The 18,168-nt window shown below is 44.3% G+C and overlaps 1 protein-coding gene across 6 annotated transcripts in view; it reads left to right on the top strand.

The window, feature by feature from the left end:
• Window positions 1–18,168, top strand: part of Slc4a4 (solute carrier family 4 member 4) — a 451,986-nt gene that overhangs the window by 166,697 nt on the left and 267,121 nt on the right. For all 6 annotated transcript variants that reach the window (XM_039092509.2, XM_006250791.5, XM_039092511.2 and 3 more), the window contains one exon: window positions 9,462–9,641. In XM_039092509.2, the coding sequence (XP_038948437.1) occupies window positions 9,462–9,641 (180 nt within the window). The remainder of the gene's footprint in view (window positions 1–9,461; window positions 9,642–18,168) is intronic.

The following is an 18,168-nucleotide window of genomic DNA, read 5'->3' as shown; positions in this document are numbered from 1 at the left end:
CATAGGGTCACCCTTGGTGCGACACTTGATAAGAGGATGCACATCTCCACTCAGAACATTTTCATATTCTGGTGCAGCTCATGGGACTAAGGGTTGTGGATCTAAATTTGTCGTTTGTGACAGAAGCATATTCAGAGACACGCTGAGCTTCTTTCCCTTAGGTAATTGCTAATTTAGTGGGCTCATCACCATTGTTTTTTTTTTAAAGTGTGTTTTATAGATAATGTTGGGTGGGAGGACTGATGACAGACACATAGCGTAGTCATGGGAACAGGAAAGGGGTGCTTCTCTAGCCTGGGGAATCTAGAGTGCTGCCTGTCTCTGTATATCATTAATTGATTGGCCCTTTGGCTTTAGTAGGCTTACTGGAAATGAAGCCACTAAATCAAAGCAGTGTTAGTGGACCCTGGCTCTCAAAGTACATCAGTGACTGAGGTGAAGATAGTAGCTTCTTCTCTGGGTGCATACAGAAAGCTATAATCGCAAAGATTTCAGAGGTGGTCTTATTCAGGCCAATGTGCCTCTTGGGGCATCTCTCCCTCGGCGATTGCGATAGTCCCGCGCCATTCCTTGCATCCCGAGTACCTACATACAGAATGGTAGGGAAGAGCATTAAGTAAAGCAATTGGAGATATTTCATTTGTGATCAGCCATGAGTCCATTGACTATACTGTGGATTATCTGTCTCTAGAACCAAATACCAGTGTTCCTATTGCCCAGCCACAGTTAAGCCACTGCAGACAGAGAAGTCATAGCAGGCTCAGTGCTGGACAATGTATTTGGAATGAGGGTATGAATGTGTGCATTTATGTGTCTCTTTGGCTGCTGCCTCTCTGGCTGCCGTTGCAAATCCAATTATCAATGACTGTTGGATTAGCTATTGTTTTGAGTCGTTCAATTCTACTTCCCATTCAGTGGCATACATGGTGACTGCAAGAGAAATCAAGAGCAGTTAGTTCTCCATGTTTGCCTTCCAGGTAGGTTCAGGCCAGCCACGTATATACTGCACATCAAAATTCAGGGGCTGTTGGCTGTCAGGGTGAGTGGAGGAGTTCTAACTGGGTAGTACCAGCCTTCCCAGATCTTTTGAGTCTATTCAACTCTTCCTCAGTCAAGTGAAAGGTCTGGCAGACCTGGCTCCTGGGGGTTGGCACTCGTGTGAACACTGGGGAAACTGTGCCCAGAGCTGGGTGAAGGTTGCCAGGCACTTGCTTCTGGGCAGGGTGAGGGAGGATAGAGTTATGGGAGGCGTTGCCTCTGTTGACCCACTCCATTCTGTTCAGTGGTTTTAAAGAGATGGTACAGGGACAGGTTAAGACTAAGTCCCAGTGGCCTCTTCTGTCCTGCTCAGAGTGAATGCTCTTGAGAACAAAGGGAGTTCACTATCAGGTCTATTATCAGGTCTCCAGGTGGGTGGGATAAGGAAAAAGATAGCTTTGATTCCCCACCCCCCTTGGAAAGAGAAGGGGAGTGCCATCCACACTTCTGGAGTATCTTTGTGTACAAGATAGAGTGGGAGACAGTTGTTCATTAAGGTTGCTCATGAACGTTATGCCTAGATTTCTAAATATATTGGTGTTTTTAATTTGCGGATAAGGGTAGAAAATAGTAGGCTGGATTAGCATTAAATTTTACTTTGGAGATTCCTTTCTGACTGGAGGCACTTTAGGAACTGTAGTTTATGTAGGGTGAGCGGAACTCACTTTTGATGGTTCGTTAGGAGAAACTCCTAAAGTACCTTTAAAAGGAAATTCTTGCCTTTTTAGCATAGATGTTTGAAAATAACTTATGCCTACTGTAAGAATATTTACTAATTCCGTTTTACCTCTGTCATCAACTGTTAATGATGGAGATTATCCTGGAAACTTGATGCTACCCCATGGCCTTGTCCTCACCTTTATCTAAGGCTCCTTACAAGTGTTTGCTAACGTGAACAGTCAGAGGAAGATGCACAGTTTTCTCTGAACTGAGGGTTTGACATCAAGCTGAGAAAACCTAGCTTGCTTCCTTTTTAATTTTGCTTATAGCTGTTTGTTCTTGTGTACAGATAGTCATCGTCACCATCACCATCACCATCATCACTCCCCACTGTCATCATCCATATTGAAAATATTGTCTTCAGTGATCACAATTTGAGATCACAAGTTGAGATTTCTTATCAGTCTGGTTAGGGGATTTCAGATAGGCTTAAGATTCCTGGAAATCCCAGGCAGTTCAGGACAAGAAAGGTATTTCTCCCTTTTTCTGTATGAGTGTATGTGTATGTGTGTGTGTGTGTGTGTGTGTGTGTGTGTGTGTGTGTGTGTACACTATGTATATAGTGGTGCCTTCTGCTTTGACTGAAGCAGGGTCTCTTCTGTTTCTGTCATTTACGCCAGCTAGCTGGCCTATGAGCTTCTGGCAGATTCTCTTGGCTCAGTCTCCTCCCTCCTCACAGGAGTGCTGGGACTAGAGATGCTCACCGTATTTGTCTGGCTTTTACCTTGGTTCTTGGGATTTGAGCCTTGGTCCTCAAGCTTGTTCAAACAAGTGCTTTTATCTCCTGAGTGATCTCCTCAGACCCATCCCCTCTTAAAAAAACAATATTTTCTATGTATTCGTCTGTATGCTCGATTCTAAGTGTAATTAGTAGTGTTAATATTAAAACAAATTACTCACCAGTATTTCAAAGCTATCTATCAATAATTTATATATGTGATATGTAATTATCTGTTGATAAAGATTTGCATTATTTTTTCCATGTAAAAAAAAGATCACCCCTTTCCAAAATATAAAAATATTAATCACCCTTGTTCCAAGAAGTCACGCGTTTGAAGTCTAGACCCTCTTTCAAACATAAAGGGCTGGCTCACCCCCTGGTAACTGCAAAATCATATCTGGCTTCTGAAAACGATTTTCTCTTCATGAGCTGGTATTTATGCCCTAGTAAATTATCAGTGTTGTTGCATCTTATTAGAGCGGATGTGGTCATTCTTTTGGACTTGTGTAGGCTAAACCAACAATTTATATGCATTAATTTATGAAATATTTTGGATCGTACAAGCTGGTCTGCTTCTTAATATATAAAGCACCACATTCACCTCCACGGTACTTGTACTTGATATCAAGTAAGCTCTCTTATTAAAAACTGAGGCTTTTTGTTTGTTCGTAAAGACCTTGTGGCATCTTTTTCTTTTTTAAGTCAACCCCCCCATCCAGGATCATTGCCTCTGTCCTACATGCTTCTTTAAAGATTTATAAAAACAGTAGACCTCCATTTTGCTTCCCTCTATTCCCTTTGGCGACGGCTACCCATTTGTTCTAAGCATCTTGACACAAAGCAGGTTACGTGAGATCAGGACTTGAATTTTGGGAAGGTGGCCGATCAGTTCCGAAAGGAGGGTACGCAGTGTTTGGGTTGTAGAGTCTTTGCTTTAGGTGGGGGAGAACGGAAATTTGCTTGACTGTAGAAATATCAACAGTGGAGACTAAGAAGCACAACGGAGCGTACTTCGGTCTTTAATTAGAGAAGTGTGGGGGAGGCTGGCGAAGTGACTGCAGGTGGGACAAGGTACATCTGTGGGGAAGGTTTTAATCTGTCCTTTGGCGACCCACGAGCTGGCATATAGCGCTGAAACCTCAAGATAAACAAACAAACAAACAAACAAACAAACAAACAAACAAACAAACAAACGCACGCATATACCACCCTCTTCCAAAGTGGCTCAGGAGGGAGCGTAGACAAAACCAAAAAGCAAGCAGACAACCGCCCCCACGGTTGTGAAATGGGAGGGGGAGGGCAGTGCATCAAATGCATGCTAAGGACTGCTGCACTCACACGGGACGGCCTCTTAGTTGGTTCTTCTCTTTCTTGCCATCAGCACAAGGAAGGAAACGGATTAGTTATGTCATTTATAGGATACATGTGCACTTTACTTGGGTGCGTGCACACTGACGACAGAGGTAGATGTTTGCTGTCCCCCCCCTACTGTATTCTTTGAGACAAGGCCTCTCACTGAACCCAGGGCTTGCTAGTCTGGCTGGCCAGGAGTCACATATTCCTGTTTCCAGACCTACGACCCCCGAGTAGGTGGTTCTAGGCATGTGTAGCCATGCCCCACCCAGCAAGTCATCTTCTTAACACTGTAAGTGTCTTTTTTTTTAAATTCCCTCATAGCTGGCACTCAGCTCACGCTCACATTGATACCCTAGCGATGTTTCTTCTGTGGGATGCTCTGAACAAGGCCTTTGCTCACTGGTTTCAGCATCCTTGACTGCCCAAGCTATGGTTTCTTCACACGGATCTGAAACTAACAGCAGGATCCCATGTGTCAGAGAAGTGCATAGCCGCTGTGGGCACGCTTAGAAGATCTTGGCGCATGGTTGCTGCCTCAGTGCAGGTCCCGGGGAGGAGCTGATAGCTCCATCCTGCCTACAGAGACACAGGTTGTTAACCGTCAAAGCCATCCGTAGACATTTTTACTTGGCTGGTGAGTTTTTGTTATCTGGCTTGCGTTATCATTGGATTCTTCCAACTTCTGAATCATGCTAAGGACGTAGTGTCTGCAAAAGCCATCTCTGCCTGAGCGGCTGCAGAGTTGCTAAGTGGAAGGGTTGACTGTTTGCCCTGAAAACATTCTAGTGATAAGAAGAAGCTTCCAGCTAGGTTAGCCGTTTCTTGGGAATTGGGAGACGGGTGCGTGGCAGCGTCACAGAGCGTCCTGTTCGTAATGAGGGTGGCACAGGTGAAGACAGGGAGACGTGAGACTCCGTAGTGAGGATTCTGACATTCAGAGGTAGCAAGCAGAGCCGTGCTGTCTTCCCAGAAGTCCCGGCGGTCTCGTGGATTGTGAAGTATTCCCGAGATACTCGGAATGTGCGGGGAGCTCCCACCATCTGTCAGAGACAGGCGTGTAGGCTATTTCTTTGACCACATGATGCTGAAGTTCTTGCTAGATGGAAGATATGGTGCCCTATGACTACTTACCTAGATGAGCACTGTCACGTGTAGGCTCCACACTTTATTGGTTGGACTAGCATAAATGTAAGCTTGCTTTTAATAATTAAACAATTGTATCTTCCTTCTGGATCAAGGCTTTAAATTAAAATTTTAGAAAGTCAAATTAAATTTAAATAAGTTTTATCTCCTACTTTCCCATCATTCTTAGAAGCAATTGTCATGCGATCGACAGAAGAGGAGTTTTTTTGAGCCTAACACTTTTCTTGTAAATTAAGTTAAATTAGTAACGATCCCCATTTTTGAGCATCTTAACAGTTTTGTCGACTCTTTTGGGGTCAGAAAGCTGTCCCTTCTCTTCTCTTTACACAGGACAGTAACTGCGCCTTTAACATTTCCGGCTCCACTGAGAGCTTACATTAATCTTCACGACTTAACTCTGAGGCAAATAGAGATGTTTTAATGAAAGCAAACATGGAGATCCACCTGCGATATTCTCACCAACAATAGTCTCTTTCCAGCAGCAATGAAGTTTCCATTGAGCAGGATGATGGGAGTTTTGTGCGGGCTGTAAGAACACTTCTATCTCAGCTCACGTCGCTTTCGGTGTTTTGGTTACTTGGCCATACAGCTAATCACATACTTGGTCATCCCTGTGTGAAAGAATGCCCATGTAAGCCAGGTCCTGCAACACGAGGCTGTCCTGTTTGCCTCCTTTCATGGGCAATGGAGAAGGAAGGAGAGACAGAGTATTAGTATCTAAAGTAACAAACCCCCAATGGTCCACATCATCCAGATTCACATTTCTTTTCCTTTATGTAAACACAAGGCCAAAGGGGAAGATTAGGTTCCAGAAAGATGCGGGAGGAAGAGGAGAAAGAGAAAGAGGAGGGGGAGGGAGGGGAGAGGAGAGGGGAGGACAGGGAAAGGAGGAGGGGGATGCAGTGCTTAGGTCAGGGACTTAATTCCTTAGACATTTCTTGGCAAACAATATCTTCCTCACTGGAAATACTTTATTTTACCATATTGTAGGAATACCCACAATGTTGAGCTTCATAGATGTTATCACCATGAGTAAATAAAATGCCCGAGAGTAGGTGTGCGGGGTGGCAAAGGGAACTGACAGAGAGATCTCTGTGGATTGGTAGAAAGCTTCTAACATTGGGTGACGGTGATGGTTTGCACAATTCTACCTAAAAGCATTGAATTTTACGATTCCGAGGAGTGAACATTACAGTTTGCAGATTATACCGTAACAAGCTAATAAAAATGCCCGAAGTTTGGGGTATCGCTAAAGGAGCCCCCAAATCTTCTCAGCCTGAAAAGGTGCTTGCTACAGGACTCTGAAGTGCAGCATCAAATGCGAAGCGAGGCAGAAAACTGTGGGAGGAGGAGCTGGAGGGATGCAGGAAGTCGGATGTGTTCCAGGGACAGTACTGCAGCTCTACGGTCACCCAAATGAGCAGAATGGTACCGTGTTTGTAGTTATGGCAACCCAACCAAGTTCTCAGATGAAGGTCCATCCCACGGCAGGGCCTGAAGGCTCGCCGTCTGAATCACTGTAGCTTTTTCATTGGTTTGAAAATAATACTTTATATATAGCAATATGTAACAATACACACACACATTCACACATACACACACATATAACAATACACACACGTTCATACACACACATACACACATAACAATAGACACACATTCACACACACATATATAACAATATACACACATTCACACACACACACCCATATATAACAATACACACAGATTAACACACACACATATAACAATACACACACGTTCATACACACACATACACACATAACAATAGACACACATTCACACACACATATATAACAATACACACACATTCACACACACATATATAACAATACACACACATTAACACACACACATATAACAATACACACACATTCACACACACACTCATATATAATAATACACACACATTCATTCACACACACATGTATAACAATACACACACATTTACGCACACATACATATACATATCAATATACAAACACACATATATAACAATACACACACACATATATATATAACAATACACACACATTCACACACACATATATAACAATACACACACATTCACATACACATTCATATATATATAAATATATATATAAAACAATACACATATAAAATTTTAAATCCTGTTAGCTCATATAGTCACTTTTGAATGACTTGATCACATGTACTACACAGAGACTTTACAGATGAGTTTACACAGGAAATCTTATTGCACCACATCAGCATTAATGTACCTTAGTGACCTTTTCCCTGTGACTATCATTTAATAATGTGCAGAAAACATTTACTGTGACATTTTCGAATTTTGAAACTCACCCCCCCTGTGTGTGTACCCCCCTGTGTGTGTGTGTGTGTTCCCACTAGTGCATATGTGCATGTGTGCACATGTGTATCTGTGCACTTATGTGTGTGTATGTGTGTGTATGTGTGTGTATGCATGTGTATGTGTGTGCACGTATGTGTGCTTGTGTGAATGTGTATGTGTGGGGTGTGTGTGTGTGCCTGTGTGTGTGGGGTGTGTGTATGCCTGTGTGTGTGTGGTGTGTGGTGTGTGTGTGTGTGTGTGTGTGTGTGTGTGTGTGTGTGAGAGATCTGGTTCCGTACGAGGCTCCACTGACTTGTACTGCTGGGATGAGATAAAGTTGCACTGCTTCCCTTTGTAAGGGGGGAACAGGAAACAATTGACACCGTTTCTTAATTCACATTGTTTCTGAGACATTTCCTACTTCCTAGTATAATATAACTTTCCCATGAGAACAATTTGCTTGCAAATGGTTAGACATGATACATTTCTTATTGGCACACGTCCTGTGGGGCGATTGTTCACTGTACTTTATAGTCACAAGTTGGTGCTTTTTGTGTGGTGGGGGTAGGGTCCCGCTTCATGTGGAGGTGCTCCAACTTCCTTCCAAGTTTCAATTTTCTCGTGATACACTACCCTGGAGAGGTCATTCTTCCACAGTTGGAGTCTTTTTCTTGAAGCAGCATATGGTTAATTTATACTGTCAGTTTAAGGAAAATCTTTGAATTGTGGTGGTTTTAGGGGTGCCTGGTGAGTTCTGTGGAAAGCAGTTCACGGCATTTGATACTCAGGAGGTACATGGTGGTATATGATATTATCTCTGGAACTATGAAGTACCATCAAAGAATAATTCTAGAAATGGGAAATGTATTAGATGAGATAACCTAATCTAATTTGCAATAAAAGAATGTTCAAATTACTTCTGAAATGACGATTTCCACATTCAGAAGTTATGCGGTAGGAAAAGAGAAAGTAAAAGTTTTTCAACTAAAACAAAACAAAACAAAACAAAACAAAACGACAGCAACAACAAAAAAAGACGTGGAACTGGGGTTTCTCATCCATGTTATCAGATTTTGTAAAATGATATCTTGTTAGTTTTGAGGTGCCTTACCTAAGGAGGTCTGGAAGCAGTTAGATCTGGTTTTTCTTGTACCCTTCTCTGAAGGCAGCCTTGGCTGGGCTGGGTCTTATTTTTATCATCGAGACAACCAGGCTTTAGAAACTTTTGGGAGCAAGAAAAGAGACCTAAGAGGGACAGTGGAGTTGAGGTTCCATTTAGCACTTCCTAATGCTAATATTTGTGGACTTTTAAAATCTTCTCCCCGAGAAAGTCTTATTTTTTCCTAGTTTGCCCCAGTTCTCTGTCTCTCTTCTGCTGATTGGATTTAAAAAAAAAGTTATAGCATAGAACCTTTTGAACTTTTGATCTTTATTTTTGCAACCCAGCAGCTTCCCCCACCTCGTTCTAGTCAGTGGAATCACAGATCTCTAAAATCTAGAGCAGAACAGACCTCTAGGGGTTACCCAACTTCAGCCCCTCACTGTATGGAGGGATGAGGCCAAGGTTCTGAGTGGTAATGGGCTGGTAGTGAAGCTCAGTGGGTAGGGTATTTGCCTGGTCTATGTGAATCCCTGGGTTCAAGCAGAGAATAAACTAAGCATAGTGATGCTTGCCTGGAATCCCAGCACTTGGGAGATGGAGGCAATAGAATCAGAAGTTCAAGGTCATCTTCCGCTCTATATCAAGTTAGAGGTCAGCCAAGGCTACATGGGACCCCGTCTCCGTAAGCAAAGAGAAACAAACAAGAGATGTATAATGAAAGCTATACAGACAGCTGATGACAGATCTGTGACCAGAATCAAGAATTCTTGATTTCCAGTTCGCTACTCTTCGACTTTCATAAACCTAAGGACAGAACTTGAGCACATGTTCACAGAACCAAGTACCAGTTAGTGGATGACATTATACTGTAGCAGAGTGAAATCTGGAAAGAAATCCAATCTGTTTTTACAAGCTCAATTCTTTGAGTTAGGTAAATGCTGGGCAGTAATTTCTCACTCAGACTTCTCTGGCCTGTGGTTCCTGTGTAATTTAAGTGTAGAGTTATCATGGGCTGAAATGACCTTTGACTTGTCTACCGTCCTTAGGTCACCACACGATCTACATTGGGGTCCATGTGCCCAAGAGCTACCGGAGAAGGAGACGCCATAAGAGAAAGGCTGGGCACAAGGAAAAGAAGGAGAAGGAAAGGATCTCTGAGAACTATTCCGACAAATCAGATGTGGAGAATGCGGACGAATCCAGCAGCAGCATCCTCAAGCCGCTCAGTGAGTACTCTCAGCTCAGCACTGCTCTGCCTTACTCCTCCTCAGCCAATGTAGAGGCAGTCAGGGACACTGGGGTGGTCTGTTTAATAGTGGTCTGCTGTAATGTCTGAGGATACGCTCTTCTTGTGCTGACAAGTTGGTCTAAGAGCTCATGTGGAAGATTGGTGGAGGAAAGATACGAGTAAGTGTGGGCACAGATGGCAAGTCTTCATCCTGAAAAGTGTGCTAGGGTACAGCCTCACAGACCATATGCTATTTAACTGCAGCCACCAGCAGTCAGAGGATCGTTGGATTGATTCCACTTAAAAATAGGTTCTCCTGAGACAATAGGCTAAGACGAGAGTGTACGCGTGTTTATGTTCGTCTTCCAAATATCACAGTCATCGGTGACATTTAGATGGATTGCGGGCCAGGACAGTGATTTAAAACAGAACATCAGAGAAGCATTGCACAGGGCAGAGTGGAATGCCGAGTGACACAGCTCTCAAAAGGCTGGCTGTCATAGATTTCATGCCTTGTATAAAACATGAAGGCGAATGGGAGGAGGTCAAAGGCACTCTCGGACTCAAGTCATAAGTAGACTGCGGGCTTGGGCATATGTTTAAGCAGTACTGTGTTTGTTGAGTCGGGGGGCTCTGATACAGGGAGAGCCTTACAGCTGGAATGCATCTGTACAGGAGAAATGCTTGCCGGTTGTGGAAGGTTCCGGAAGAGGACTTAGTGACAGCTTTCATGTTGGCAGCGCTCTGCACACTCTCCATCTCTTGCAGAAGCCCAGACCCTGCAATAAAAGGCATTATGGGTGGCACAGATCAAGATCAAGTTCAGTCATGGCAGGCGATGACAGGCCAAATTAGAATGAAGAGCTCGGGGCTGTTGAAACGTGAATTCACAGCATTAAAATTAAAGAGGGCGTGGTGTGTATCGCCGTGAATCTGCTCTCCTCTCAGCACTGGAATGGAGCAGGTGGCTTAGGAAGCCGGACGAGCCCTGCTCCAAGAGGAGTGACACGGATGGGCCGCTGGATTAATATTATTAAGTGCTGGGGATTTCGGGAGTGGACTTCTCAACTGAAAGGGGAGGAGAGTTACATGTGAGGTGGAGGACAGGTAGCTAAAGCCATGTTTCTTTCATTGGAATGCTAGGGAAACATTTCTAAAAGGATTCGCCATGGTACATCACCCAAAATAATAGTATCCGTTCTAAGCCAGCTCCTTGTAAAGCTTATAAAAAGGGATATGACTATCAGCTTGGAAAAAGAAGATATCCCATTCCAAATAGATGCCTATCTTTCTCGTGATTTACTGTCTGTTTTGGCAGGGTACCAGCCAGCATCAAAGAGGGCCTCTGCTGAGCATATGTGAGAGATCCCCTCTCCTCCCCTTCCCCTCCATTCCTTTTCTCTCCTCTTCCTCACCCCCTTACCCTCTCCCTTCTCTCCCCTTGTCTTTTCTCCCTCTTTTGAAGGTATCTCTCATTCTTCAAGTAATAAGATGTGTCATCAGTGTCTATATTAAAGAGATGGAGAGAGAGAGAGGGAGAGAGAGGGAGAGGAGGGGGAGGGTCACCTAAACAAGTGCTAAGCAATTTAGAGGTGATAATGATGTCACGACTTTTTTGTTTGTTTGTTTGTTTGTTTACTTGGAAAGGCAATGCAAACGGTGCTGGTGACATGCAAGTAATGAGAGATGGGCACCTCAGACCTATTTAATGTGTGTGTGTGTGGGGGGGGATGCTGCTGCTCTCTGGGGAATTTGGGGATCAGTTTGAATATAGGATGCAAAATAAGCAGTCTAATTTGTTCCAGAGGTGAGCCCTCAGAGGTTTCCTCCTGGTGTACTGCTTTGTGTCTTAAGCTAAGTCCTGGAAATGTAGACATGCTACGGACCCGATTGTTCAACGATTGTAGGTTCTCATGGAGCCCAGGTTGCCTTTGAACTTGGTGTTTAGACAAAGAGGACCCTGGACTGATGATTCTCTTGTCTCTACCCCTGAGGAGCTGGGGTTATAGGCCGGCCTTGTTTTATGGGATACTGTGGATTGAACTGAGGACCTTGTGTATGTCAGGCAATCCCTGATGGGAGGAAATTTTACCCTTTTCCTTCTGAAGAGTGTTGGCTGTGATCATCCAATTCGATGCAAAGGTCTTCTTAGAAATGACCATCCGTATTCCTGCTGCTCAGCTGGGAGGCAGGCAGCCTGGGAATGGCCTTACCTGGTGTACTTCCTTAAACACATACATGGCTGCATCCAAATGCAGAAAGGCAGGCACCAACATGCCGACATTTTTATGAGAGAATGCATCTATGAAGTCCTTGCCTCACAGTCCGTTGTTCTCTCTCAAGAGTGCCTATGTCTTGAGTCTAGGCCTTCTGAGCTCCTTACATCTGTACACCGCTTGTGTCTTGAAGGCGAGGTGCCTACATGTGCTGGCTTGGGAATTATGCAGCAGCTGTAATTTTTCGAGGTAAAGAAGCCAAGCCACTCACAGATTAATTGTAACTGGAGAGGCGTCTCTGAGCCTTCATTCTGCAGTGCCTTCGGTTGGCTCTCCTTCTGAACTGTCCCCTTCTCAGCTTGGCTGCTCTGGTTTTTCCCAGGGCATTGTCGTGTCTCGCTTTGCTCTGAAGTCTTTCTCCACTCAGAGGCAGCGTTGGTTTAGTGAAGCATGAGCCAGGCCATACCACTCTTGTGTGGATGGTCTCCCGGTGACCTCGAAGCCGTATCTGGGTTGTGCATTCCACACGCAGCATCCTTCCGGCATGCTGCTCCGTTCAGTCCTACATTACAGCATCCTCTCTTAACTCCCTTTATTTCAGTTATACAGATGTTAATAACCCTGGCTTCCCTACTGCTTCTTACTCCAGAGACTTTGCTTGTGTGCCCCAGCTTCCTGGAACGACCATCCTGCCTTTATCTCTGTGGGCTTTTGCCTTTCTTCATCTTCCGTCTCGAAATGCTGCCTTTTCAGAGAGCGTCTGCCTCCTCTCATGCTGCTGCTTCCTCATTGTTAAGTCCCTCTGCCCCTCTTTGGTTCCTCCAAGATACATCTTTCAACTAACAAGCTTTTCTTTTTTAATTTACAACTTTGTTTTGTGTGACTATTAGAGATCTTAAGTCCCGTGACTGCAAGCAAGGGGAGGTGTGTCTTGTTTATTCACCGGGACTCTCTAGAGCTGTGTCAGATCCAAAGGACGTTTAATACACATTCCCTGAAGAATACGTAAACGACCAAGGAGGGACATTTAAATTACTAAGGAAGGATAACATTGCTTTTATTGGTCTCAGTCTCTGTCACGCCCTAAGTGAAAACCCAGCTGATTTTCTTGCATTCTAGCCTAGGACGCTGTCTCTCTCTGCCTTACCTCCCTCCACTGCCACATCACATCTCACACTGACTTTTAATTGTTCCACTTTGGAAAGTGCCTAATTATTTCCGCTGTTGCCAAAATGGCATTTTGTTTTGGGGTAGACAACTGCCAAATGGGTGGTATTGCCTGTTGGCCGTAGGGTGATGGGAGAAACTGGGCACACATAGTCATCACGTATACTTAAAGATGGTTGCCGTTGCACGCAGACGTCAGAGAACTCTGCTTAGAAGTCACTGTCAAGAAGCCCAAAACTGTGCATCTTTGAAACAAGTTCTAAGGAGACTCTGGCCATAGGTTTTCCACATTGGGAACGTGACGTAACTGACAGGTCCGTTTAGCTCAGAATAAAGATGATTTTTCCCTTTTCCACCACTTCTGGCATCAAGCTGGGGCATCGAAAAGGCTGGAGTGCATTTGATCCTGACGTTTGTGTCTGCAAAGACCACAGACACCAGCTGGCTTCAGCTCCTTCTCTAAGCTCGGCGGCCCCCGAGGCTCTTCATGACCTCTGTTCCCAGTGTGGTGTCAGAACGGGTGTCCCAGCTAGGGACACAGGGAAAGAAACCTGTGTGTGACTGTGGCATGCTGAGCAGCAGGGAGAGTGAGGCTGGAGAGAGACAGGAGTGGTGTGGAAGAACAGGCGGGAGGAGAGACAAGGGATGAGGAGGTGGTGTGGAGTGGGTGGCGGAGAGAAAACTTAGATTGTGCTCTTTCTTAAAAATAATCCTCTTACCTCCTCCACTATGCACTTTTCCCCCCCATAGTTAGCAGCTGCCATCCTCAGAGGCGTGCCCAAAATGCAAGGGACTGATGGCCCTGGCTGCTGGGATCTAGAAACAGTTTAGCTCCCCACGGTTAATGGCTTTGGCGACTGCATTTTACATTTGTTAGTGTCGAGTCCTGGAGGGCCTCTAAGAGCCACCTCGTGACCACAGAGTCTGCCAAGCGATGCCAGATGTTAGGAGACACAGGTACAGACTGAACTTCAGGCTCTGTGTATGGACACGCCGTGCAGCGTGTTTCTGGACCCTCAAGGGCCTGTGTCACGGCAAAGGTCCTGGCTGCCTCCTATCCGCAGGCCTGCCCATGATGGCTGTGAAGTGCTCAGTCAGTGGGTGTGGACGGGGACAGTCGTGTTCTTTTCTAACTCCTTGGAAGCGTACCAGAGCGGATGGATTTATGCTAGTGGACATTGTTCTGTGAGCCAGGGACAATGGATGCCAGTCGGTGATCCAGCTAGATTCAGGAAACTGAAACAGAGAAATGGGCACTTGCTTTTGTTTAGGGCATCCGGGCAAATGAACAGAGTAGGGTTTTTTTTTTTTTTTGTTTTTGTTTTTGTTTTTTTTACCAGAGCCAAGAATATTTGCTTTTGGACACTTGACTTCCCAGTTCCCAGCAAACTCTTGTGTCCTTCTCCAGTCTTTTTTTGGGATACATTTCTCCTTTTTCTTTTCTAATCAATCAATCTACCAATCTTTCTTTGTTTCTTCCTTCCTTCCTTCTTTCCTTCTTTCTTTCAATTGTTTTAGTCATGCTCTTTAATTTTGATATCATAAAGTAAACTTTCTTTAATTTGCCATACGCCATTGGCACACCTCTCAAACGGTCTGCAGGAGAGGTTAGTCTGTCAGAAGTGCACTCGTGCCAGGGAACGACAGACAGAGAATCAGGCTGCCCCTTCCATTCTCTTTTTCACTTTTCAGAAGTAAGAAGAAACTTTTTACTTTAGGTCTGAAAACAAGAGCTTTTTATATTGAAAAATAATCAAAAACCTAAACTATCTGTTTTCAGAAGGAGGCCTTATGATTGAGTTTCCTGGAAGGGCTGCCCAGCTAGAGCATTTCTGGGCGTGTATTCCATCCAGATGACTTGAGCTAGAAACCTGCCTCACATTGTCAGAGTAAGTTCAGAACTAGACTCGGCCTTGGGCTCTGCTTTCCTTGTTTGTCAGCAGTTATGGTAGACTCAAATACTCACGTTCTGCACATCAAATGACCTCTGCATTGGATAACGGTGTGTGTGTGTGTGTGTGTGTGTGTGTGTGTGTGTGTGTGTGTGTGCGTGCTCTCGGGTGCACGTGCAGGTGGTAACTTGTATAAGCGCTCAGACTGTCCCACCCGTGGCACAATACAGTATGGATTCCAGAAGACAGCTTTGCAAAGTCACTTTTCTCCTACTGTGTGGCTCCCAAGGATGGAACCCAGGTCGGCAGGCCTGGCAGCAGGCAGCTTTACTGGAAGAGCCCTCTGCTGTCCCATCAGTACACGCTTGAAGCCTGATTTCCTTCATCTGCATGAAGAGAGTGGTGCAAGCTCCAGGCTGGGCTTGGTGAAGAGTAAGTCTCTGTAGGTAGCAACTACTGCTCTCTAAGCCTTGTCAGCCCTTCTTGCTACGAGTTTTCAGTATTCCTTCGGTTTTTACCAGCAACTCAGCACCTGCCTTCCATTCCTTTGAACTTGACAGTGGGTGTCTGTCTGGACGTTGGCTGGCAGGTGAAACAGCCAAGGGCCTGAGTATTTCTAGGTGTGGAGCAGGCAGCGACTGCTTGGATGTATGGAAAACTGCCGGAAGGTAGTGCCTGCTTCCCAGGTTCTCCTCAAATGTAGTCAATTCTCAGGTTGTTCTATACACCCCGCAAACAAATGGGTTCATTCTTTTTCATGACAAGAAGGCTCTCTCTTCTGCTGAAATTAAAATGTTTAGGAATTTGAGGCAGTGTGGCCCTGAAAGGATGAAGAGTTTACACACGATACTGAGTGTGCGACACGACAATGCTTTGTGTGGTGCAAATAATTGTTTACTCCAGTAACTCTTGTGGATGGAAGATGCCACTGTGCTCTGTCTCCTTGAGTATTTTAGGCAGCCTAGGCTTTCCGAAATGTGGTTCTTCCAGTCACCTTGAGGTGCCCTCCAAACGGCAGTTCTTTTCTTCCTGTTGCTGGTTATCCTATTCCAATAGTTATTCCCCTATGCCACGAGATGGGCTGTTATGAATAGTGTGTTTACGTGTTATGGGAGAGCTGATGCTGTTGCTATTTATAGTGACTCATGAGTTCAGGAGGCCTCAGACGGTTCTAGTATATTCACTCTAGGTGCTGGGGTATGTAGGGCTAAAAGGAGTCTGTAACTTGCAGTGGAAAAAGGGGAAAACCAGAAGGGCTTAAGGTCTGAGATCCCTTTAGTGAGGTAAACAGGGTACAAATAACTGATCCAGGCATTGCCACCTAAGCAGAAGGCAGAGTGTGTCCTGTGCTTTGGGGTTAAAGTTTGAAAGGCAGGAGCTGGGCTGAGTGCATGTGACTAGGACTCGGTTGAAGAGTGACAGACACTGACCAGAATCTTCTGGGAATGGTTTTCTGTTTAGGAAACTTGTCACACAGAAGGATGTAACTGCTGAAGGACACGGATGCATAACACCAGGGACTTAAACGCAAGGGTTTGTGAGCATGACCTGTAGAAGCAGAAGTGTCTAGGGTATACTCTATGTATTCTCCAGAATTCTTCATATTGAAGTCTAGATGCAGGGGGTGGAAGATACGGGTACACTCTATACATTCCCAGAATTCTTCCATTCCTCAGTCTGGATGCAGGCACTTGCTAGGCTTTTGTAATAATTTTCTCATGGACAGGAGAAGTCTTCCTTCATACTTTACGGAGGCGTGAACCCGAAGTCCTCATGTTCCTGGTCACATCTAGAGTCCAACATCTTAATTATCTTTGGCTCTCTGCTGCTCTTTCTTTCCCTTCCCTTCTGTACATCTATTGCTTCTCCGGTTTCTCTTGTGTTTCCCCCTTGCTCTGAATTTCTGGCCAGTCTCTTACTCAAATGTGTTTTCTCCCATTAGGTTCCTCCTTGAAATAGAAGGATGCCCTTTAGCAGAGACTGCCAGACACCCGAAGGACTCATTCCATCTAGTCTCTCCCATTAAGAATAGAAGCTCTTACCCTCTTCATTTCTCAAAGCAGCCCCGCCCACCCAACTTAGGGTTCTTAGATGCTTAAGAGGAAATTGACTGTGGATGGGACTTGGTACTTTCATTCTTTTAAGTAGTTTAATCAAAACTGTAGACTCACCTTGTTGAGCAAGGCCTTGTGAAGTTAGTTTATGCCCACTTGTATGGTTTTCCTGTGTTTTGAAATGTAATAAATAGTACCTAAATATATCCTATGAACTGTTGAATGGACCCTGTCATGCCCTGATAGCGACAAGACCCTTCTCAGATGGGAGTCATCTCTCCTGCTCCATTGTTAGAACCCCAAAGCCACCATCTATATCATATACCTATTTTGTCATAGGGAGTCCTTCAAATGTATGATTAAAGAACAGGGCAAAAATTATTTATTAGTTAAATTCAAGAAAATGAAAACATGAAGGCAAGGGCTATGTGTAATTTAGTCAGTATTAACAATCGTTTTGGTAAGCAAGATTTTGACTTAATTTCTGTTTGAAATGTCAGTAAAATAAAGATCACCAATGAGCCCTTTAAGGGGCTGGGTTCACTAATGGTGAAATGAGAAAAGGTCAGGGAAGTCTAATTCTGCACAAATTTGTTTCCAATGATTAGTTTGCATATAAACAAAGTATTTAAAAAATGGATAAAAGTGCTAACACACATACACACACATGAACAGAAGCTCTCTGTTCACATGCACAAACTCACAGACATACACTGATTTGTGTGTGTGTGTGTGTGTGTGTGTGTGTGTGGTGAGTGTGTGCTTGTTTTGTGTAGTTTGCTGTTTGTTTGTTTGTTTTCAAGATAGTCTTGCTCTGCAATGCTGAGTGACCTGGAACTTGCTCTGTAGCTGACCTGACCTTGAACTTGTGGTGCTCCTCAGCCCTTGATTCCAGGTTTCATAAAGTGATTTTAAAAATTGGAATAATTTGTGTTGTCCCCATTTTGAAAGTGATCTAGGGAATAGGTTGAAAGGTGTTTTCTATGTAAGTAACAGGAATTTTAAACTTCAATTTTGAACTAATTTTACGCTTACATAGAAATTGCAAAAGTATGCAGAGTACAAATTCACCCAGGTTTCCTCTGGTGACATCTATAATTATTAAAACTAAAAACATTGGCGCTGCCTCAATGTCCCTTGAATGGCTTTGTCTATTTGTCTTTTGGTTTTACAGTATTGGAGCTCTAACTCGGACC

Source organism: Rattus norvegicus, chromosome 14 (genome assembly GCF_036323735.1).
Source record: "Rattus norvegicus strain BN/NHsdMcwi chromosome 14, GRCr8, whole genome shotgun sequence".
Lineage (NCBI taxonomy): Eukaryota > Metazoa > Chordata > Mammalia > Rodentia > Muridae > Rattus > Rattus norvegicus.
The sequence above is the reverse complement of the archived record's forward strand: the minus strand, read 5'-3'. Positions and strand labels throughout refer to the sequence as shown.